The following is a 25524-nucleotide window of genomic DNA, read 5'->3' on the forward strand; positions in this document are numbered from 1 at the left end:
GGCCATTTTGGAGCATACAAATAATCAGTGCAACCCATAACAGGTCCTTATTTTTCCCTCTCACAGCTATTTCCAAGACTTATTTTCAGAATCAGGCAAATCTGCTTTGTACTGTGCCAAGGTACAGCTATCCCCCTCCCCTCTCCCTCACTAGTCTGTTTTTGCATGTGTAACATTTCTTGCGCTGAGCTCTGTTGTGTTTACGTCTCTCACATATATGACTGAGTGCACTTGAGACTACTTTTTTATTAAGCATGGTGCCTGGGTATCATATGCTTGTGTTCAAACTGACCAAATGGAACCGGACTCTGGGCTCAAGTGTACTTTTATATACCTAATGTGAAGCCACCCCAATGAAGATCAAGGGATGGGAATGGATTAGATTTATGATATTGATGCCATTATAAATTCTTCTTATAGATTCAGTTCTTATCCAATTCCTCTTTCTCTCTGAACACTTAACTGGATTGACTCCAGTGAGAGTCACTGACAAGCACATTTCAATTACTGGCATTAATAAACAGTTTTTATAACCTTACATGTTAAACATGAAGTGTTTGGGAGGGGAGCGTGCTAAGGAAATATGTATGTTTAAAAATATTTATTTTTGTTGGAAATGTCTCAGTTAAGACAAACTGCTCTCTGGATCTTCTGTCTCTAAACATGAATTAGAATACAGTAGCACTGCTCATTGTATTTAAAAGATTAAACTTTAAAATACATATAAGAATAGTCTCTGGATCCTAAATCTGTGGACATATATAAATAGATTGAAATCTTGCCGAAAATGAACATTTCTTTTGCAAGAAGATGCATGCCATACAGGCGTAGCAAGTCGCGCTGCTTGTGTTATTTTTTAGAGAAATGAAGCCACACTTTCAACCGCTTCAGCCTGCTTTTTTGACTGTCCACCATGTTTACTGCTCTGTTCTTCTTCCCGCTGACTAGTTTTCATGAGACTGTGTTTTTACAGCACGTGGAAGTAAGGAATTGATCAGATTAGATGTAAAAAATGTTGGATTGAACCAAATGGAACTACTTAACTGGAACTGGATCTCCTTTCCCATCCCGATACAGAACTGCAATCACTTCTTAATTTACAGATACCACTTCCTTTATTTTATGTACAACTGTCCAGGGATGGGAATTAACAGATTACATTTACTCAGGTAACTATAACAGTAGTTTTTTAGGGGGTACTTGTACTTTGTGAGTACATTTTGAAATCAGTACTTTAACTTCTACTTGAATAAGTTTCAACCAGATTAACTGTACTTTTATTTAAGTATAATAATCTTTTTTCCGCCTCTATTGACTACACAGCAGTTAAAAGAGAGAGGATGACTCTATATCAAATCCCAAAACAGAAAAAGCTGGAGTGTTGATATGTCTGGGTTAAACATTTGTGAGTAAATTTTTACTCCCAAAGTGTCGTTTTAACTTCATTTTGAGTGAAACGGTCTTCAGTGTTGGAAATATTTGACAATGTTGATCAAGTGTTGTTAGTTCAACCATGTAGAGAGTCAGCTGTTTTAAGCTATGCCCACTGCAATTTCAAATCTGTGTGTGTGGACAGAGTGTTCAGAAGTGTTTATTTATGTTTGGATGTTGTCTGCTGTACACTGATCCCAGCTTTTGTCGTGCCTGGCGGATTGTTGTTGTTTTTGAAACATTTGCACTATGGGTGAAGATATCCACTGAGTTAGAGTTCCTACTTGTGACTTTAGGTGCTCCTAAAGAATGTATAAAGCTTATTCTTCATAATCATGTTTTTTTATGAGGTTGACTCTCTGATTTGCTCTTGACAGATGAGGCCCACCTGAATAGCCTGGTTGGAGATCTGTTGTCTTGTTGTTCTTGTCAATAAGTAATGCTGTTATTTTACTGTCAACTCCTCAGTAGCTTCTCAGTCTTTAAAGTCAACTTTAAATTAATTGCTTTCTACTTTACTTGAGTAGATTTTTAGACCAGTATCTTTACTACCTTAGTAAGTTTTAACCAGAGTAACTGTACTTAATCTTGAGTACAATAGCTGCGTACTATTTCCACCTTTGCGATTATTCATACATGTGAATTTTTCATGCAAGCAGTGGAAGAGTAAAAGTTAAAACACTGTTACCATGATAAAAAGTCCCAGTGATGTTGCACTCTTTGTCAACAGTCATGAACTCCTCCTTGTCCAAACAGCTTGCTTGGTTAGAACTATCTGTTGTGTGGTTAGTTTTACAGCAGAGCCTCTTTGTTTTGAAGTTAAATCACACAGGAGACCAAGGCATGATTGAGTGTTAAGAACAGACACAGAATGCACAGTGCAGCAAGAGATCAGGAAATCGTTCTTTTTCTGAACAACAGTCTGGTAGGTACCAGTGAAGCTTTGGATCTTATTGTTTCCATAGTATTAAACAAAAAAACCCACACCATTTTGGGAAGTACTTTTTACTACTTTGTATAAATGTATTTATGCATCACACTCACAAGGCCATGGTGTTGTACTGAATACCACTGCCAATGCAGACATGCAGATATTCAACACATTTCCTTGTTTTACAGATGACAAATCTTTCTTTTTTGTTAATATTTTGTGAGAAATTGAGTTGTTAAACATAGGAAAATCCTCACATTTGAGAGGCTTTGAGCTATTTTGCTATATAAGGAAAGAATCAAACACAGTAATACCTTTTTGAATGAAATCAATAATAAGCTCATTGTTCAGTTTATAGAACATCATATAGTCACTGTCAGAGACGTAAAGATCTTAAACCATAAAGAGCTTCATTAACATAAAAGTAATGAAATGAGGGTGAGTCTGTGGCAGTCTGTTGCCACACGCATGGCTAGAGACCGGGCACTTCTGCTGACGCCAAAAGGTGTCTGCATTGCAGTGCACCCCCTCCTCTCCCCTCCCCCGTCTCCCTGTGTGTCTCACTGTGTCTTTCCTCCACTTTCCCGGCTCGCTCTCTCTTTCCGTCATGGCCTTTTTTTTAGCCTCTGCCTCTGTCTCATCCTAACTCTATCTTTGTGGATTAAATGAGACCGGGGCTGTGTTATCTCCTGAATATTTAATTTAAGCTTGAGCACATTTCATCAGGCCCACCACTCATCTTTCTTCCTCTAAGGTTGTTGCACTTATTGAAATTTTCCATCAGTTCTAGAGGAGAATTCAAAGTCAGAAGTGAAGGGCGTTTTTATGTCAACGGTTGGTCGTGTGGAAAAAATCTCATTGGTTGAGGATGTCATGAAGGTGGAGGAGTGATGGACAGGATTAGGTGCAAAGCTTAATGATCTGACTTCCTTTTACACCTATAAAGTGCACATGTAAGTCTCTACATGTGTCTCCTTGTCTCTGTGATTTAGTTGACAGCTTAAGTGACAGTATTAAATAGACAAACGGAGCCTCCCTTTGACTGTTGACCTTCATTTGTGTTAAACTCAGCCAGGCAATTTGTTTGCTGTCTATCCTTGTTATTTATTTCACTTCTGGTTAATCTTTCCTCTGAGTGGAGGGACTATCTGTGGAGTCAGCGGGGTAATTTCAGTAAGTTGAGGCTTTTCGTTTTTGGGTTATGGTATATGTGCAGAGAAAATGATGACCTCATGGTTTTCCCAATCCTGTGCAATAGACGGATAACTCATGTCAGGGAGGAAGAAAAAGGAGGAGGGTGTCAGTCTGTCACAGTACGAATAGATTTAGTGAGAGAGGGAGGGGAAAATATGGAGTAAAGGAGCTGCCATTTGGCTGTGATTCAGGCAGAGGAAGGAAAGTAGAGCAAGAGAGGAAAAGAGTGAGCGTGGAGGTCTGAAAGAAGACAAATGGAAAAGGTTAAGGAAAGGCGGGAAGAAAGCTTAGAGAGGGGAGGGGAGGTATCGGTCTTTATGGCTGTGAGGGGATGACATGTGTGTGCCAGAAAGAGAGTCCAATGTTAATATGACCATCTGGAAAGAGGAGGAGAGGAGGGAGGATGTAGTACATACGAAGAAAGGAGGGGAGCGGACGTGATGTGCACTACTGCAGCATGGTGGAGGGTGGGGTCTCACAGTGAGTCAAAGCACGTCTTATGCACAAATGAACACTAACACTTACATGTGCACCTCCTGCACTGCGAACAACACCTTTAAGCTTCCCCATAGTGCTTTCTTATTCTTCTGTCTCGCACACGCTCACATGCAAAGTGCTACAACACCAGGCGGACAAAGTAACAGAGGAGAGAGAGGCATAGTGGTAATTGAATCTTCCTGCAGAGGGGTGTGTCCCATCATCTAAAAGCTCTCTGCAGAGTAATGCTGAAAGATTTGGAGGATTTTATGGACAAATGTGTGTGAGAGATAGCTAAAGTGCTCATTTATAGTACGGATAGTGGCACCATAAATATCTGAACAGGGCCAGACATGTGTGTGTAAAGTTGTGTAGCTCTGATGTAGGTCATTTTCCTATGTGTAGCTGTGTTAGAGGACACTTGTGATGTTTGTGGAGGTTACTTTGATTATCTGTTTGCTCAGCTGGAAAGTCTTTTCCTATAGATGCCTTTGATGAAGGGCACACAAACGTACAGACTCAGCCATACAACAGTGGTGGCTCTGAATGCTGATGCTTTTGTTTGATAGTGTGCACGAGTTCTCTGCAGCTCTTCATGACCAGACTCGGCCATTTCCACAGCCTTATAAGGCGTGTCTGTAACTGGGAGTTTTTTACGCATGCACATGCACACACAACAAAAAAGACTCTGTGTGGGGATAATAGACGGCACATGGCTTTAAATCCATGCTGTGGTGTCAACAGTAGTGTAGAGTGTGCGGCTCCATGTACAGTACTGTCTGTGCTCTTCTTTGTGTCACTGTACTCCCAGCATGCTTATATCCACAGTAAAACGCTCATGCATGTGAAACCTTCAAACAAGCAAATGCAGCACTCAGGAACGGTTACTAAAAACAGTTGTTAGGTTGAAATTATAATCGACTGCAAGTCAAGCTTCAATTAAGGACCATGGACAAACTGTGAGCTGAAAAGCTGATCATTGTGTTTAAATATTTTTTTAAAAGTAAAGCCCTCTCCAGTGCTTTAAAAAGGATACTTGTACATTTTTGTAAACGGAGGTGATAAATAGGCTGATTCTGCTGATGATAAAGTTACAGAGCTAGCTTAGATTGGCATTCGAACTGGAAACAAAGAGAAACAGCTGATGCTCCATGCATAGTATGAACATACTGTATGCCTTTTAGCTCATTTTGAACTCATAAATTTACAAAAAATGAGACATTTTTAACAGGGCAGAAGACATGACCAGTTAGATCAACTGCGTTCTGTCTTCATGGTCAAATTAAAGCAACAGTTAGAAAATCTGAGCATAGTGGGAGTTTTAACACCAAAGAAGTAATGAAAAAAATGTGTCGGCATTGGCTAAATTGTTATATTAAGCTTCTTTATTGGGCTGCACAGCAGCACAGGAGTTAGTGCTGTTGCCTCACAGCAAGAAGGTTCCTGGTTTCAATCCCAACCTGGGCCTCTCTGTGCAGAGTTTGCATGTTCTCCCTGTGCATGCATGGGTTCTCTCTGGTATTCCCCCTTTCGTCCCACAGACCAAAAACATGCTCATTAGGTTAACTGGTGACTCTAAATTGACCATAGGTGTGACCTCCAATTTCCAATTACCGGCAAATCACGCTGCGGAGGAAATTGCTCCCTGTCTAGTCAATCAGAGCAGTTCCACAGCACCGGTGTGGCCCTGAAGTACCACTCTGCTGTGCTTCGCTGGAGAAGCTGCACCAATTCCCATGGATCAGAAAGCTCCAAACAGGAAGACAAAAGCGTAGAATATCTGTCACTTTCAAAATACAACACAATACATGGACTCCCAATCATAAATCATCACATATTAATATTAAGTCTCATCCTGCAGTGAGAGCAAAGTGTCACTGGGAGGTCAGTGGGTCACAGAGCTACAACAGTGCCATTGGTTCATGCCAGAATGAATGACAGATCAACCCCAAAAGGAAAAATTATTTTCTGTTGACGTACTTCGGTCATAATCCATGGGGCTACATACAAGCTAAATGCTACTGGATTACAGTTCAACTCAAGACCCCCACCCTGGTAATAATAGCAAACTCATGCCAAAGCAGGTCCGCAGAAGAGGGAAATCATCTTTTCAGTCATGAAAAGCGTTCAGCGCAGCTCTTTGCTCTTTGTTTAATAAAGAAATGTGGTCCAGGTCTGATAAATTGCCGCTAAACTAACACTACATCCGAGCTAACAGCTACACCAAGCCGCAGCCATTGCTACCAGCTCACAGTACTATAAAACCTTGCCCATAGTTGCCACACTGTTGTCCTCAAATGATGCTGATTGATCCCAACGTTGTGGATTGGAGCTTACAAGATGGATCTGCTAAATGGATTTGCCTGATGACAGACCTGGAGTCTGGCCAATCCATTGGCTTTGCAAGGTTAGGTGCACCTCGCTTTTCACCCAGTGACACTTGGGATAGGCTCCACCCCCCACGACCCTGAATGGGATAAGCGATGTCGAAAATGGATGGATGGAACATTTACATCGAAGGTACCCCTTCATAAAGTTGACTGCACCGTTCTGTCTCTAAAAGCAAAAATACCTTATTCTCCTTTTTATTGACCTTTTATCATTTTTATCTTTTCATCTATAAAATGTTTCTGCGGATGTATGGTGAAAACCTTGGCAGCTGACCATAGGGGTGTTAAAACTCAGATTAGTGTTTGAATGCAGCTATTCTCAAAGGAACCTATTAAACTTAAATGTATTTAATCATCGGTATTAAATTTCACATGGACACCCTGCAGAGGTCTGTATACACACATGCACATGCATGAACACACACCTACACAAGCTTCTTAACTACCTTCAAGATTTTAGGGGTTTATGCAAATGAGTTCAGAAAATCTTCAATCACAGAAAAAGCTCTGTGAGTTTTCATGAAAATCATGTTCTTTGGATCTCTCCTGTCTAAGCTGCTTGGTATGTCCCTGTTTTCATTTGTCGTCCTCTCCCTACATCTGTCTCTCTCTACCTTTGTGTGTCTTTCCCTCCATCAGCGTGCCCCTCTGTTCTCAGTTTATCCAGCTGTGAAGCCGACTGGATACTGTACCTCTTGAGGAGAATGTACACAATGTCAAATATCTGGCAATATCCTGAAGGTGCAGGAATTTGTTTGTCTACAGATACAAATAAAGTTCAGCATCAGGGGTGCCTGTAGGCTTGTGGTTACAGTATGGCCACACACTTTATGTATTTAAGCTGTTGTCTTTAAGGTGGACAGCATAGGTTTCATATCCAGTCTGTGGCACCATGTCATTTCCCACTCTCTTCCCAGTTTTCAGCTCTATTCACTGTCCTACCAGAGACATTAAACCCCCAAAGTATCACAGTGTCAGTAGAGTAAACATTAATTGGTGGATACATTTTTATATTGGTCCAATAAGTGTAATATTTGACATAGAGGTTTTTTTTTATTATCTTTGCATTTTCCTGTGATGCATTTGTTTTTCACAGCTATATTTCCCTGCACATGTGATCTGTTTGGACTGGCACTACAGTGGCCTGTGCTGACACTGAGCAGTAGAGTTGTAGCAGTGAATTAGATTTCTTGGGGTAAACACTCAGTCACACTGGCAGTTACACGAGGCTCTGTGGTTCTGAATAGAGGTCTGTGTTCGACAGTTCAGAGTCAGGTGGGACAGTGATCATGGAGCGACTGACTTTATGTGTTTTTTCTGTTAGGTTGGAAATATAGACAAATGCTTAGGTAAGCAACAAGTTCCCATGCACATGCACACAGAGCGTAAATGTTTTTGAGTGGTGTGACAGGAAAAGGAAAGGGAGGGCTGTTGGTCTGACCGGTCTGGAATGGGATTAGAAAGGCCAGCAGTGTGTTGAATTGTATGGGTGTTGGTGGCTGCTATAACTACTCTCATAAAGTGAATGACTGAAGGGCAGGTTGTTTTTGCACTGTTTAAATTGTTTTACACATAAAGTATAGAGTGAAGTGGTTTCAGACCATGAGGCCGGAGGGGTTGATTAAATCAGATCAGATCAGATCTAAGAGATCTCATTCTCACTACAGCTGCAGCATTGATCCCAATGCCATCATCATAAAATTTTGAGCACTCACAAGAAACCTACCACCAAAGTTTGAATTTATCACTTTCAATAATAGAAAATATGTGAAATGCTTAATGTAGTGGTGACACTTTAACATCATTTTAATGTGGTCAGGTGTAGCTCAGATTAATTGGTAACTATTCAGTGATGAGAAAGTTTTTTGATTTATTTTTGGTTAAGGAGGGAAATGCTGTGCATACACCCTTTTCTGTAAAACAGGAAATCTGTGATTAAAGCCTATATGCACTTGTATATTTCTTTTATTGCACCTTAACCTCTTGAGACCCAAGCTTTTGTTTTGAACACATTTTTAGTTTTTCCTACTTATTTAAGGATAAGTGGAACCTGATAAGTTGATAAAACCTAAACCCTGTCTTTGTTTTCACCCAAAGTTTTCACCCAAAAATCATGTTTGCTTTGAGGATAACAGACTTATCTTCCTGTTCAACACACATCACGTTTTAATTCATTTCTATTTTAATTTTATTTATTATGAGTTTGTTTTGGCCAATTGGTAGGGGGGCATTCAGTCAGTAAAGCTAAGTATGAACCAGATTTTTACTGAAAGTCTTGAAAAATTCCCATTCTCCATGAAAGAATTATCAGAGATTTCCAAAACATTAATTCCTCCTAAATTTCCAAGACATTACCAAAAAATGTCTGTATAAATTCAAAAATCCCTTTAAAAATACATCAGAATGTCTTTTCCTGAAAATTTTCAGGCAAATTGCACCTAAAACATCAAGTCAAATTCCCCAAAATTTAAATAATGAATTCCCCAAAAATTCCCAAAAATGTTCAACAAATTCCATGAAAATTCAGGAAAATTACAAGAGAAACTTCCCACCCAAACTTTGGATCAAATTCCCATAACATTGAATATTAAATAAATTAATAAGCAAATTTAGAAATTTCAAGGCACACCGCCTCTCCCCATAAAAAGTACATCCCGGGGCACACAGATGGCTTAGTGGTTTGAGGCGCGACCCATGTATGCTGGCAGCCCGGGTTCGAATCCGGCCTATGGCCCTTTAGCTGCATGTCTCCCCCCGCTCTGTTCCCCATTTCTGACTTTATCCACCGTTCTCCTCTATCAAATAAAGGCATAAAATGCCCCCCCCCCCCAAAAAAAGAAGCACATCCCCGAAAATTTTCAATAAAATTCCTGCAAATTTAAAGCAAACTCTCCATAAATACTTGCCCATTCAGTATAATTCTGGACTATTATAATAAAAAATAAATAATAATTATAAATTCAGAAAACAGAATTTATTTTATGTTGTAGGTAAGTCAAAATGTACAACTGTCCTTATATACATGCAGGGTCTCATAAGGATAAATAATGTCTGTTTTGTTCATATTGTGTAGGTCCACTTTTCACTCACTTTACATCACAGTATATGAGATTTTTAACACAATACAGTGTTTATTATGGGTGTGGTTCCTTAAAGGTGCAGTGTGTAATATTTGGCCAAGTAGCATTTAGCAGAAGAAATATGGAAAAAATGAAACATGATATTTATAAGTATGTCCATCCAAATTAGTGTTTTCTCACTTGAATACAAAAATGTTATTTTTTTTTAAAAATCACAGTTTTATTCATACATAGGGAGGGTTCCCTCCGCACACACTACCATCTTGGATTTTTGCATTGTGTATGTTTCTATGGCACCACAGAAGGGGCCTAATAACAGATAACAGATACACATTTTTTAAATTCCACTCATAAAAATGGGCATCACATTCTAGAATTGACTGTTAGATGTTGATATTCCCAATTTTACACACTGCACCTTTAAAACTGCTCAAAACTTCCTACTGACCAAAAAGTCATGCCGCCATCACAACAAAAATGAAGAGATGCAAACTGCAGACTGTGTCATCAGCTACAGATATGGTGGATGTTGATCGTTGTCCGTGTTATTATGTTCATATTGTTGAACTATGGTAATAACAACATTGTGATAATGGGATTGAAAAAGGCTGTTGGATCCCGTCTCTCAGCTGTCAGCTCATAAAATACAAAAGGCAAGGAGAAACTAAGTAAGTTAATAGCAAGTTGAAAAACCTCCTGCTAAGTCCCGAGCAGTTAAGTTTTAAGTGCTCCATTTTGTTGCAGTTGTTGACACATATTTTTGTTTATTTTATTAGATTGTTATTACAGTCTTGCAGATCCTTTAGAGCTGAAAGTGTTCATGCTTGCCTATCTTTTTCTTTCTAGAAAAGAAATGCTATGGTCATCTTAAAATATTTACTGACTGGAAGCATCAGTTTGAATCGTTCTTTAGCAACAGTGCCCTTCAAAAGTACCCAAAAAGTTTCAGTCTGTTGTGCAGAAGCACACAGATGGCCAGAAAGCAAAGTTGTAAATTTGATTGAAGGTGGAGAGTTAAATGTAATTCTGTGACTGTTGTTGTGTCCCTGCAGAGTTCCCACCTGGCGCTCATAGACACCCTGATGATGGCGTATACTGTGGAGATGGTGAGTGTGGAGAGGGTGATGTCCTGCATCAACAGGTACTCCTCTACTGATCCCTCACACCGCGACAGACACGTCCAGGAGCTGCCGTATGACACTGAGGATGCAATCACAACCTGGATCAACAAGGTACACAAAGACACTGAAGCACAGCCATGCGAACACAAAACCTCAAGGACATGTGCTTTTCATATCAAAAGTACAAATCCTCAAATCTTTCACCACAGTAGACACATGGTTCTTTGTTTTACTCTAAAAATAGAGAACATGAGAGGCCAGTTTCTCACACTCAATTTATCCACAGTCGGTTTAAAAGCTCACAAATTTTCAAGACAAGCTAGATGAAGAACTGGCATCAACTACATTGGATCATGTCAGAGAGATTACACAGAGATATCTGAATCATTCTTGTCATGTCTGTTTGACTGGCTGGATCTGGAGGTTAAGGTCAGACCTACAGTATGGAGCGAAAGGTCAGTAAAGTTCAGACCCTGTCCATAAGCAGCTAACTTTGCACCAGCAATTTCAGGGCACTTCTCAACAGCGCTTCCTGTTGATAGGTTACTAAAGTTAGCTCACAGCACTTTCTGCTTCCTTTAGTTTTGGCTGTAGGTGATCTTTTTATCTCTTGGTATTCTTGATATTTTGATTAATCCAAGGAAAGATCTCTGATAAAAATGTGAAGGACTGAAGTCTTTGTTTGTGTAGCTCCAGACCTGCAAATTGCACCCTTAAAAGAGGAGTCCGATTTTTTTCTCCTCCATGAATTTCGTTGATAAAATTGATATCGTGGGTATGGTATCTCTTAAGGGTCAACTGCAAAAAACATTTCAGTGACACAAAAAACATTCCCTTAAAATGAAAGTATAGAAGGAAAGGTTTCTTCATAACTCAAAGCAAAAATATTTTACAAAACACATTCATAATTAATTTGATAAAACAAGTATCTTTAATGAAATGCAAAAATATTTCACAAAATTCTATAAAAAAATACTTATAAAAATAAGTTGAGTGAAATGTTAGCAGTATACAAGTCCCAGCCCTTATTGGTTTTGATTGGTGAGGGAAAAATTACATTGTCATGTGCTACACTTTTCCAAACGTTTATCTATTTTTATTTGGCAGCGCTGTGAGCAAAGTGGTAAAGAGAAGTTGGCACTGAGGGCAATTCTGCACTAACAGTAGGATATCTGGTGCTGAAAATACTGAACAACCTTGGTTTTGTATTAAAAAAAACACACAGGTGCTGGCAGCTCAAAAATCAACATTAATGGCCACAGGCCTGTATTTGTAGTATATTTTAATATCGTAGAAAACATTAAGTCACTTGAAGTAACTTAAACGGCAGATAAAAGTTGTCCCACAGTTGTCTAAAAATATCCCCTGCCCTACATTAACCTTGATTGATGAAAATCGAACAAGCCCCATTGTAGTGTTAGCTAATAATAATCAATGTAAAATGATTGCTTTGATTCCTAGTTGAAAAAGGTCTCGCTCTTTCTGTTGCCTTTTTCAGCCCAAAGGCAGGAGGATACACATGCAGGATTCATTTGTAGACACAAACATAAAAAGGAGCAGATGAGAGCTCGCTGTGTAGCTCTGTGATGCAGCAGAACATGGTTGTGATTGGCCGATGCAACCCTCTGCATCCCCGGGCCAAAATGTTACATCACTGTTTGTACAGACCCTTTGAGGACAGAAAACTAGTAAATGTAAAAAGAGGGGGCTTGTTAAAGGGGAGTACTATAATTAGAGTAATCTTTGAAGTTCTTTCTTCATTGTGTTTGAGTCAGACATCAGCCCAGTAGGTTTCAGTCATATTTAGCATTAGAAGCTAATGGACAGAGGTGGTGAAAAGTTGTCTTTGATGTGCAGAGCTTCCTGTTCTCATGTTCAAGTTTCTCCTCACTCCAGCACAGATTCACCATTCAGTCTCAGTATGCAGTCTGAAATGTGACCTTGATCCCTCTCTTCCTGTCTGTCTCTCTACCTGATTCTCTCTCAGGTGAATGAACACCTGAAGGACATCCTTGTGGAGGAGCAAAAGCTGAGAGAGGCTTCTCACCAGGAGTCAAACTCAACACACAAAGTAAGACTGACTCATATACTTTTGTAGAATTAACTTTGTCACTGTTATACAACAATAGTGTGTTTGAAGGACATTTCAGCATTTTGTTTGTCCTTAGTGTCTGTCTAACTTAGCTAGGCTTGTCTTGATGGCTGGAAAGAGAGGAAACAAGAGCTATCCTGTCCCTGCCTCCATTGCCAGTTAATTCAGTTAATTCCACTCCGTTAAATATAGGTTACAGATGCCATGAAATGCACAGATTACTTAGGCCTTAGAGTTAGCTAACACAGCAGGTTACTGCACTCATCTGTTGTTTGCTAATATAGTTGTTGTAAGTCTTTTTATCTTTAAGTAGTGTTTTTTTTAATTTTCACATAGACATAGCTGTCGAGATGAGAGGGCTTTGGCTTTTGACTGTTCATCTCTGACCACCACTCTCACAGACTATTCATTTGAGACATCTGATATCTCAGAAAGGAAGGATTTGCCAATCTATTGCCAGTTTTAGATTTTTTTTATTTAGCTTTTTCATAAACAAAGTCTGGCAGTTACATTCATAAAATAACCACATTAAAAACATTAAAGAGTAAACATTTCTTAAATATAACCAAAAAAAAAGTCAGATGTCTAATCCTAGGTTAAATTATGTACCGATCTGTTTGAGAAGTAGATACACCATGGCTCACTTTAGCTTTATTACTTTCAGCTGAAGCTAACATAGCTATGTGTTGACATTAATGTTGCTAAATAAGCCAATCTAACTAAGTTAGCTTTGGCAATGTGAGCTTTGGCAAACAAGTCTTAGTTGCATAGATAATGCGTCTATTTACTTTACATAGCTGCTTTGTGAGATTAGTTTAAGCTACACAGCTACATTAGCCATGTAGCTCTCTTATCTATAGCTAAGTTAGCTTTAGCTACTTCAGCTTTAGCAAATGTAGCTAAAGCTAACCTTTTTCTACGTAGATAATGCAGATACCTAGCTTACATAGCTGCTTCATTAACTTAAATTTAACCACATTAGCTATGTAGCTCTATTATCCATGTGGGTTATGCAGCTAACAGATACGTAAACTACACATGCTGCGTTTGCATGTTTTCATGGAGGATGAGCTTTTTTTCTCCTGTAGGCAGAATGTTTCATTGGCTTTATTAAAATTTTTGTCATCAGGGTTTTCAGGCTAGGTTTTAACTTTTAACCTTTGGTATCCTGCACTCAGTGGCAAATAATTAACCTTCCTTAGTCCAATGTTTAAAAATACTCTCCTCATCTTCAGCATAAACACACAGCACAAAGTTAGCCTTGCTCCGTTTGAGGTTTAAAATATTTGTACAAGCTTCCCTCAAATTCCCAAATTGGCTGTTTTTAATCATCCTTTGTTGGATCTGAGCAGGCTTAAAAAAAAGTTTTGTGAGAAATAACACTATGTGGCTAACACCAGGCACACTGACTTCAATGCTAAGCTAATGGGTGGACGGCTGTTTGATAGTGTATGGTACACCACAAAGCTCACTCTAAAACCTAAAATTATTTTATCTCCTGGAGCAATAAAACAAAAAGAGACATCAACAACAACTTAGATTGGTAATAGTTTTTTTCCCTTTGTTTTCAGTCATTGGTTTAATCTAAGAGAATATCACTGATTCCCAGCAAAAAAGAAAAAAAGACATTGAGCCTTTCCTTTAATTTGTTGATTAAAATAGTTTTCTCTACATGTATCTGTTAATAGTAGATTTATGTGGCTACTATAACTTTTTTCTCTTAAGCATAAGCACATGTTTGCGTCCACACGGGGCACATGCAGAAACACATGATATGAACACATTAGCCTACAGCACAGTGCACACTGCTCAGTAAACCAGAGGAACAGATGAGCTCAGTCTCAGGCCAGCTGCACAGAAATGTTGGCAAGAGTCACGAAGCTGCTGTTAGAAAAGAAGAAATGAAATGTGCGGGGTCGGGGGAAAAACAGGGAGAGGGTGACACACAGAGAGAAGGAGGAGGAATAATCAGACAGGGTAAAAGGAGAAACCGCATGAGGGTGGAGGACTCTCAGGGAGACACTCAGGAACTTTGTCAGCTGTAGCAGAAGACAGTCACTGACAGAGACGGTGTTGTCATCCTGCTGGGATCGTGGTTATGTAAGGGACGTATGACACAACTAGCCTATCTGTCGGGATAAACACACATAGCAGTCAGCTACCGTCTCTTTCCATTCGCTTAGCCATCAAACCACAACACAGCGACTTATCAGGTCACAGCACTCATCACAGAAACAGTGACAAGAGGGTAAAGGCTGAAAAAAATCCCTCTAAAATAATCTCATTATAACATCACTGCCTGTGTATACACAGGCCACATTAAACTCAGCAACTCATGGATACGGATAGATAAACTTCCTGCCATTCAGTCCCAGTTCAAAGAGATTAACACTGATTGTCTCTTTAACTCAACTGAATGTGTCAGTTGCTGACTGCCATTAATGTCATGTGTGGTTAAAAAGATCTTTAACCAGCACAAGTTTAAGTCTGCAGCCATGATAGCTGTGACACAGTTCATTTTGAAATTAAAAAAGAAAATACAAACATCCAAAGTCAAAAGAGAGAAGGAGAATAAAATCTGTTTTGCACAAGTAGACAGCTAAAGGATGCATGCAGTGATAATTCTGTTTGTCAGTAACACTTTTTTTAACATATGGCCATCAATAAAAATCCACAGTTGACTTGCTGTACTTGATAAATACCAAGGCCTGCTGTCCAGTTTTGATTATTTAATACTGAACAAGGTGAATTTGTTAGGGGTTCGAGTGGTGGCTATCAACTGATTCAGTTTCAAAACCCACTGCCAGCTCATTAATTAGAAATCTTGACCCAAATTTATGAAAAATATCAAACAATTATATTTCAGTAATGAAAACTGTTTAATATTGGACTTGATGGAACAAAATAATGATTGGATGAAGCAACAGAACAAATGTGTAAAAGCATACAATTACAAAACCCCTGTGAGGACATGCATGCATACATTTTATTTTTCTGTTATTCCTGTTAATTTTAGTTGTTTTCTTGAGAAGTTTGTGAAATTAACAAATTATTATGTGACAATCTGCTTTGCTATCCTTAGATAACAAGATAAAGAAGTAGAGCTCTTGACAAAAAACAACCAAAATGTACATATCATGGCAAAATGGAGTCAAATAACGTGTACAGATGAATGTCAGCCTAGAGCATCCGTGCACTTAATGACTGAATCGGTTTATTTAGCGTCCGTGTAAGCAGCACATTTTGAATCCCCAGTCAGAAAGATTTTAGGTGAACTGAGGAAATGTTTCTCATATTAATATAGCTAATTAGATATCAACTTGATGACAGACCTCAAAACTCAAGAGAGTAGTCACATGACCAAGAGTCACACGACTTTGTGGAGTAACAGGCTGAGAGTCCCTGGTCCCTCAACATAGAAACGTTGTCTTTTCCCTTAGTGAGCTCAGAAAGTCATCACGAGTGGCTAAATAAGTTAAAGAGCACATTTATCAATGTTGGGAGTTTCTTGTTGAACTTTCTTTCTATCACTGTCTGTTTTTGTGTTCGTTTTGTCGCCGTCATACTATTTTGTCTGAATGTTGAAAATACACTTAGTAAACACGACCTATCCCACATTGACTCTGATATTAAAACTCAGAGTTTTCAAAGGCAAGTTACAATGAGGGCAGAGAAATACGCTGTGCACTTATTGTCAGTCAGCTGCTTTCTTAATCCATGATCGTCACAGAGCCCCTTCTCTGCTTTATCAGCCTGAACAGAAGTCTATTCACTGAACAGGACAAACTCAGAGCAGATAATTTCACACATACACAAGCACACATGCCTGCACAAACACACACACTAACGAAGGAGCACAAGACACTTCTCAGAAAGTCTCCTCTATTCTGGGACGGTGTGAAAAATCTCTATCTCTGGTCTTATGACTAAGATGTCTGCTGTTTTGGAGTGTGGATACATATTTGTATATACATAGGTGCATGCACAAACCACAATTCAAGACAATTTAGACCAGTTAAGAGTCTCAGGAGCTGCTGTGCTGATCTGTTAACCAAAGACATGCTGTTAATGCATAGTGTGGACACACTTTAGTGAAGTCAAGTTAGTATTCAAATTCCCAGAATGGATGTGTAATGCAAAATATAAATGACCACCATGTTTGTAGCTTTCAGTTAAGGAGGGATTTTTAGCTATGGCTGCTATTATTTGATTGTTTACTGATTTGTAACTAAGCTCACAAAATAATTACAAAAGAGTTGGTCAAAGTTTTGGTGTAGATTTTTTTTATATATAAAGGCTTCCTATCATTACTTGGTAGATTTTATTATTTTTTTGCTTGAAATTTGATTTTTTTTTTGTCTGTGAAGATGACTAAAAAGTGACAAAGAATTTGTCTTACTCATAAACATTCTTCATGGACTTGTGGACCTATCCACACAGACTCTGTGCTGTGACTGCAGCTAAAGGTGCATCTACTAAATACTGACTGCAGCAACTTATTTAACATGACATATTTTGTTTAATTGACATTACTTTGTAGAAATCTGTTACATTAAAGAGTTTTTTTTTTATTTTTGTGTCATAAAAGACAAATTCTATTGACTATAACTGACTTATAAAATCACTGAAACGGTAAAACATCCAAGGAGGTGAATACTTTGGTAAGCAGTGTATCATTATATTGTTAATAGCTCAAAGTATGGCCTCCCATTGACAACAGCAGCATTTTTCAAAATAAAATCATGATGTGATATTTGCTACACTGACTGCAAAATTGTGCCGATATTTCACTACATGTTTTGAAACTATGGCGACAAAAATAGAAATCCTGGGCACAAAATATTTTGTCTTTTTTGGTAATTTGGTCATCAAAAATTGCAGGCAGTGTTTAGACTTTGCAGGAAATTCTTAAAACTTTTGATGGAGTCAGTCATTTGTCTTATGAAAGAGATGTTTTGTTTTGTTTTATTTTAATTTTATTAAGAATTGGTAGTTTAGAAACTATTGATGATTAGGATAACAGATGATGTATTGTTTTAAACAAACTATATCAAAAGAGTCAGAGTTTGAACATTTTGTCAACCTTGGTGTGCACAAGACTGAAAAACAGCCTGTTTTTATTGCACTTTTATGATCATTTGTCAGCACTTTTAGTTAAATATTGCAAGCTTGTGAAAGCCCAAACCCAGCATCATTCGTAGAGCTCAGGAGTCCACGTGAGCAGCTCATATGTTTTTATTATGCCACAACAGAAGATGGTGCAGCCTTCTCAGAAATAAAGCTTTCTTCCTCTATGTCCATTAAGTGTGTGGTGAGGATTTATCCCCTAGACTTAAAATTACTATTGTAGCAGAGCTTATTTCCTTGCTGTCAGCCTAACGCTTCTCCCACTCTCTCCTGTTGTTGTCCAATCATCCTCCTACATCAAGTCTCCTAGCAAATGGTACTGGAGATTAGTACCTGTAAGTCCATCCACTCTGAAGGATCCTCTTTATCTTATCCCAAACCTGCAAGCATAAACTCCTTCACATCCTCCCTTCAGATTCTCCTGTCATTGCATGTAGCCTGGAGCCCCATCATGCATTGGTCCAAAACCCCTCACATTATCCCACCCCTGCCCTTGTCCCCACATTACCAGGAATCTTACTGATAGATTTACATCAATTTCAGGTCAGGATGTCAACCTTGATAATGGTACACAGCACTGTACCATGGTATCATATCCTAGATTTGATTATTTGTAAGACCACGCACTTGAAATGTTGGAGACTAATGCCACTGCCCTGATATTGTCAGTTCCATGTTCCTGTTTGTAACTATTTTAAAAAACAAGTGTGAAGCTGCTTTTTCTTTCTATATAAGCTGTTGGAGTTATCAGAAGTGAATAAGTAATGTTGTACTATTAATGTGAGCTAAATGAAAAGAGGGACTTTTTCTCAGAGATTGCTGACAGAGTGGCTGCAGCTGTGATTGAAGCTTCCATGTAATCTCTTGTAAAATGCATTAATGACACCACGTGTATGTAGTTTATAGCAAAGTGGCAGTACTAACACCATGAAAATATACAGTGCATTCAGGAAGTATTCAAGTATTCTACGCCCAGTACCACGGCATGAAAAACTAAAAACAGAATTTTAGAAATTTTTGCAAATGTATAAATTTTTTTTTTTTTTATAACTGTGCCAAAAAAATTCTAAAAATCTTTTTTCACTTTGTCATTTTGGAATTCTGAGAGTAGATAGGAAAAAATGTTTTTTTAAACTGTAGAATCAGGCTGCAACATAACAAAACTAAAAAAGTGAAGGGATCTAAATACTTCTGAATGTACTGTATTTAGTGTTATTTCTTTGAGAAGTTCCTCAAAACATACTGAGAAGTTGGAGGGAAAAAGACATTTTTATATTACTAGTAAATCACAATGTGAAGCATACTTTGTGCACACATCTACCACCTCACCTCTTAGAGTACTAACTAGTGCTCATGAGCAATCATGAGGAGCATTGTAGGGCTGTTAGGATTGCATCATTGTGATGCATTCATTAGTAAGATGACTATTTAAATCTATATGCTGTCAGATTATTTGCATGATATATTTAATCAGCGTTATCCGAGTCGAGCCTGAAGCCCACCTCATGCCTTGAACACCTTCAACTAACACGTGTCAGAGGGTTGGATTGTGTGATTGCTGGTGCATGCAGAACGCATACACACCCTGATGACACATATAGATGATGTCTTTTTGCTGTTGCCATGGTTTCAGGCTCGCTACAGGAAGGAGCACGCTCAGCAGAGGAACTCTCCGTCGCTCCCTCTGGTGGAGAACCTGCTGAAGGACAACACAGACGGTTGTGCCCTGACCACGTTGCTGCACTTCTACTGTCCTCAGTCCATCAGACTGGAAGGTGGGAACAACCCCTCGTTCTTTGATTACACTTACTTGACCTCGCCATACATGCCTTTTTTTGCTTTGATTGTTAAAAAAGTAAACAAGAATACACTAAGTGTGGCCGTATGGTCAGAAAAGGAAGGAGCGGGCACCACAAGGATTTTCTGTCATAACTGGATCAGACAAAGGGCGCTTTTCTGCACTGATGTCATGCATTTCAATAGAAGCCTCAAAGAAAGAGAGGGTTTATCAGCAGTTTGCCTTTTTCATATAAAGAGTAAGTAAACCTACTCTTAATTGTAGCAGAGTAAATAACTTTAATCGTAATCTTAATGACAAGATGATCAGGAGATTAAGGACCCTGTTTAGTCCCTCTGTGGTTACTTTTAATGACATAAATGGAGAAGGTTGTTTATGTTGACCTAAGAAATACACTGTGAGGCACACAGGAGTCAGCACAGACATGGAACAAGAGTGTCAGACAAAGACTTGTTTCCTCTTAGCTCTCCTGCACTCTCATTTCTAAAAATGCCCCGGGTTGGGCTGAGATTGGTCACGGGGACTGAGTGAGAACCGTTAGAGGAGTAGCTGGCTGCTATTTCAAAGATAAACAGCTCTTATGTGGGAGTCTCATGGGATTAAACATAGTTCACAGAGAGCTTTTACACATGTGGACCAGATGTGTGAGCGAGTTAATCTTCATTTAACGTCTACTAACCAGCAGCTTGATTCAATAAGTGAAGTACAGTGGAGTAGAGAGTGACATCATGTTTGGTTCTGTTCTTTTTGTCACACACATATGGGGGGCTGTCCTTACAGTTAGTCAAGGGATAAAAATGCTGATGATTCATGCAGAAAGAGTTCAGGAAGATTTGAAAACTTGTGTCATGAAATGTTTAAGGGATTCAAATGAGCTACTGCATATGTTACAGATCATAGCAGGGAAGTAGGGTAATTTTCTTCTGATCTGGTCTTTTTTTAAACACAAACTATGCCTTATCTTTTCCTCCTCTTCCTGCCTGGCCTCTGCTATTACCCCCTCCCTTGCTTGTGTGTGTGTTTGTGTGTCTGACCCCTCCCCTGGCTGAGCAGATATCTGCCTCAAAGACACCATGTCTTTGGCTGACAGTCTGTACAACCTGCAGCTGGTGCAGGAGTTCTGCAGGAACAACCTGAACCACTGCTGCCACTTCAGCCTGGAGGACATGCTCTACGCACATGCATCCATAAAGGTAAAAGTCTTTTTTGTTTGTACAGAAAGTACTTGAAGAAGGGAGTGAATGCTATTTTTGTAAAGTTGATTCAGTTAAAATCAGAGGAGGGTAAAGCTGTTAAGGGAGAAAAAGGAGAGTCAGGGCGGGAAATTACAAAAAGGCAAAAGTGAGTCATGCAAGGAAAAGTTTCATAATGGATAAGTGTGTGCAGGCCTGCCTCTTATAGCGGTTTTTACTCTGCATGTGAGTGTTTTGGTGCAACAGGCCCCCCTTTTTCTCTCAGACAGAGACCAATTCTGCTCTGAGGAGATTCACAGTCCTGACCCGTCTCTGCCTGTCTCCCTTGTTCACCCCCTTTTGTTTTTATCAGACAACAAAATCAGTGAACTCTTAGATAACACAACAGCTGACTCTCTCTCTCCTCAGGCTTGGATCTGCCCATTTCACATCAGTTGTTTACAACTTATAAAAGACTTAGTGAGCAACTTTGTGAGCATCCCTGTGCCATCCAGACATCACAGCAGCAGAGTCTGTGTGGGTAAATAGTATGCAGGGCACGTGGGTAGAAACATTCAAGATTCAAGTCACGGTCCAGGCTGGCCGGGACTTTCCATTCTTTAAAACAAAACAGCACAGCATGGCTTTAAATGCTCTCTCTGCTTGGCATTTCTTTTTTAAGCCATCACATTGTTCATGATGAGTTTATAACGGATGTAAAAAATATAAAGAGTTCAAAAAGTGGAAAAAATATGCTCACAAAGAAAACTTAAGAGGCTGGAAATGTTGCTTAAAATATTTGCTGTAACTGTTTCTTCTATGTCTAAAATAAATAGAAGCAACATTTGTTCAGTTGGAAAGTAATATCTTTATGTAACCAGAATGTTTCCTATAAATATAATCATCCATTTAGTCGTTCAGAGACCTTCTGTTTATTCCATGAGTGCATTTGTCACTGATTCGGGATTTCTCACTCGCTGCTCCGAGCTTCCATCTGTGTATATGTGTCACAGCAAAACTAAACCCCAGATGGTGTTTTTGGCTGTTGTTGTGAGGCGTATGGGTTTGACATTAAAGCCCCTCAGACAATGAAACATTACTGAGAGTCAACTACACATACACACACCTAAGCCTGTTACCTAGCAACAGTTGTCAGGCAGTGAACTCATCGATCTACCGATATTACTATTGTCATCTTTACGGAGACTCAAGGAGATCTACAGACACCTTTTTTTCTTTGACATCAAGAAAAAAAAAAACTCTAATAAGGCTGAAACATTAATCACAAATGTGCATCTGTGTCTGTGCTCTTGCAGAGTAACTACCTAGTGTTTATGGCTGAGCTTTTCTGGTGGTTTGAAGTGGTGAAACCCTCATTTGTCCAGCCAAGGGTCTTTGATCCAAACGGTACAGTATAACATATCATCAATATCAGCTTTATGTTGGAACATATGATGCCAATGACAACTTTGTCATGCGATGCATGCTGTGTTTGAACTCTTGTAGCTGATGGTTAAAGTACATGACTGTATTTTTCTCTTTGCAGCCTGTGAGCCTGTATTATCCTGCAGAAATATGGCCCCAGTGTCCAGCCCAGTGAAACAGAGCTATACAGACAGAGCAGAAGACATCCCTGCAGAGGGTAAATTATCTGATAACAAATGGAGCTATACACAGTGTAGTTGTCTATGGGTAACTTATGACTGCCTCTAAAAATAAATATAGATGGGTCAATGACATGACATGCATATTTTTGTGTTCAAATCTATTATTTCCTTTCCGAAAAAAATAATCATGACATATATCAATTTGGTCTATGAAACCTGCTTTGTTTGAATACATTTACATTGTATTTGAATATTATAAGTATTTTCATATTTTGGCATTAACAGATTATTGACACTGTTAACCTTTTATGGTGCAAGGAGCCATATAAGGACATTAAGGTCGACTTCTTTCCTTCTCCCCTATGATAATATTTTTCTCCCAAAGACAATGAGGAAATTCCTTGAGAAATTTCAGAATTTCCATGATGTCTAGGGAAAATCAGGTATAATAAAATGTGCACTTATGATGATGTGTAATTCAAAGATGTTTGTTTCGTCTTTTCTCTTTGTTCTTCATGTTTTCGTCCATTTTGGATCCTAACTGCACTATTTTCTTTATCAAAAACACTTGGTTATGATTGAAGAATTTTAGAAATCGGGGTCACAATTGGTCAACAAGGAGGTGGTGGTGGGTCATGACTCTGGACCAGTTTAGAACTACTGCTGTAGTTAAAATGGCATTTTATTTGTGAGAAATTCAAATTACAATACTTTGGCATGATTGTACATTTGAAATCTTTGAAATAAACAAATGTTATTAAAATCTGTCATTTTAAAGTTGGTAAGAAAAACATTGTACCTGAATTTTTAAGTTCTTGAATGTCAGGGTGATACATGAGTACTCATGGGACTTTTATTTTAAAAGTAATTAATGACAACCATGCCAAAGTGAAAAAGTTAATAGAACAAAGACATTTCTTTTCAGTCACAAGTCAGCAGGTACATTTTCACTTTCAGGTGGTACAACTAATGTAAAATTTTAACATAAAACTCTTGATTTTATTTCAAAATATATGTGTCCACTTTCTAACAAGAGCAAATGAAACGGTATGTTTCTAAGTGCTTGCCTGTTAGTTTGAGATTAGGTGAAAGTGTCAGGTGGTGCAACCAGTGTTTCAGTTGGTGCGACTTCTAATAAGGTAAAGGAGGTATTACTTTTTTTAATGATTTATGATAGTTTTGCTCAGCTAAGTGTGTGCACTTTCCATGTCAGGTGGCACCACCAAGGTAAAACAGCTACATTTTATTTTAGCATAAAATTCTTGATTTTATTTTAAAAATGTATGTACCCACTGTAACTAGACTAATAGTAACAACATGTGTCAAAGTATTGACCTGTTTTATTTGAAATTAGTTTCAAATGTCAGAAAGCACAGCCACAATGAATGAAGCCTGATCTCATTAACCCATATACAGTATGTAGGGAAATGCAGAGTGTGGGTAAAACATACAAATGTAACCTATGAGCACATTGGTTACCTGATAGCATTTGGTGGGTTCATACTCCAGGTTGAGATTGGTTCTTGTTTCTCACCTGAAAATAAAACAAGAGTTGTGGTAATAGAGTTTCATTTAAGAGATTTTCAAGCAGCTAGGTGTCTTTTATTGTAGTTGTAGAAAAAAGAGAAAATGATAATCATATTAACCATCTGTAATAGAGGCCCAAGTAGTGACAAGTACAGTAATGCGTGTTTTGATATAAAAACAGAGGCCCTCTAGTGGCTGATTAATAACAATGCAGTGTCTATCAGGCTCTCCAGTCACATTTGAGTCAAATGATAAAAATTTAACCCGTGGTTAATTTAAACTGAATAATTTATCCATCAGAAATATTACCTGAATAAATAGCTTTAATATGATGAATGACAAATGCTCTTGTTATGTGGCATAATCAGCAAAGATTGTGGGGAGAGTGGGATGCCCGACACCCCTGATTTGATAGAACTGGTGGGATGCAAGTTTTCTCACATCTTCTGTAGTTAGACACCCTGATTTAACATACGTAACAATATTTAGCTAGGATAACTGGACTAATTTTCTTGGTTTGTTATCACATTTATACCTCAAGTTTTATTTAAAAGATTGCCACTCCGTATTGTTATTTTTTTTATACTTAGGAATGAGTTCACAGGTGTTTCCTTTCTCTTTGTTGCTTTCAGAGTGCAAGACTGCTAGAATAACTCAGAGCACTTCTGCTGTAGCCATGATTCACACTCTTTGACCTGCTTCCATGATGACCTCTGATCTTGACCACAGTCGCAAAGACAACAGATAACGTTATGACAACAGTATAGATGACTGATTAGCAGCATTACACTTGTAATGCTGCTAAGAAGGAACATGATTTTTGCTGCTATTGTAAAAAACACAAAGACAAAAAAACTGTAGATCCCTGAAGGCCACTCTGGCCTTTACTCTGTGTGCATACAGTGTGTGTAAACCTGTTTGCCTTAAACAAAGCATTTAACTGCACCATTTTTTTTGACTGGAGAAATAAGGTTCTAAACCATTCCTCTGTGTGCCTGATACAGGTGTGATGAAGAGGTCTACCTCCATGTCCTATGTGGATGGCTGTGTTGGGACGTGGCCCAAAGAAAAACGGTTCGTACCTGAACTCTACAACAAGAGCAGACAACTGTAATTTCAAAATTTTAAGTGGTGAGTTGTTTCCTCACTAAATTTACAGTACATTTTTTATCCTCCCTCAGCTCTTCAACTCGGGGAATCTCCTTTGAGATCCCCCTGGATGGAGACCCCACTTTGCCATCCTGTGAGGCTCCCTCTCTCTGCGGTATGACCCGCTCTGCCAGCAGTGATGGTCTTGGGTTTAAAGTTCACTTTGCATCTCGGGGGGGTATGAAGCGCCACATGTCACTCACACCTGTCAGTGTGAACGGCCAGGGTAAACATATACCAGAGGAGGATGAGGACTTCATCACCCACAAACCTCTGGGGCGAAACCACACTTTTTCAATCAAGAACCAAAGCAGGTACAAGAGGGTCCCTGGCAAATTTTCTAATTGATAAAGCTGGCAATTCTTTAACTGTTTGTTAGTCTAAAATGTAAATGTTTTTAAAAGAAATAACCTTTATCAATATTATAT

The 25524-nt window shown here is 38.7% G+C and overlaps 1 protein-coding gene across 2 annotated transcripts in view; it reads left to right on the top strand.

Moving 5' to 3' along the window:
- Positions 1 to 25524, top strand: part of camsap2b (calmodulin regulated spectrin-associated protein family, member 2b) — a 50556-nt gene that overhangs the window by 10686 nt on the left and 14346 nt on the right. For both annotated transcript variants that reach the window (XM_041803077.1, XM_041803078.1), the window contains exons 3-10: positions 10556 to 10735; positions 12612 to 12695; positions 19477 to 19618; positions 20695 to 20834; positions 22130 to 22220; positions 22360 to 22455; positions 24952 to 25021; positions 25129 to 25410. In XM_041803077.1, coding sequence (XP_041659011.1) covers positions 10556 to 10735; positions 12612 to 12695; positions 19477 to 19618; positions 20695 to 20834; positions 22130 to 22220; positions 22360 to 22455; positions 24952 to 25021; positions 25129 to 25410 — 1085 coding nt within the window. The remainder of the gene's footprint in view (positions 1 to 10555; positions 10736 to 12611; positions 12696 to 19476; positions 19619 to 20694; positions 20835 to 22129; positions 22221 to 22359; positions 22456 to 24951; positions 25022 to 25128; positions 25411 to 25524) is intronic.

This window comes from Cheilinus undulatus, linkage group 13 (genome assembly GCF_018320785.1).
Source record: "Cheilinus undulatus linkage group 13, ASM1832078v1, whole genome shotgun sequence".
In the NCBI taxonomy this organism is placed as follows: domain Eukaryota; kingdom Metazoa; phylum Chordata; class Actinopteri; order Labriformes; family Labridae; genus Cheilinus; species Cheilinus undulatus.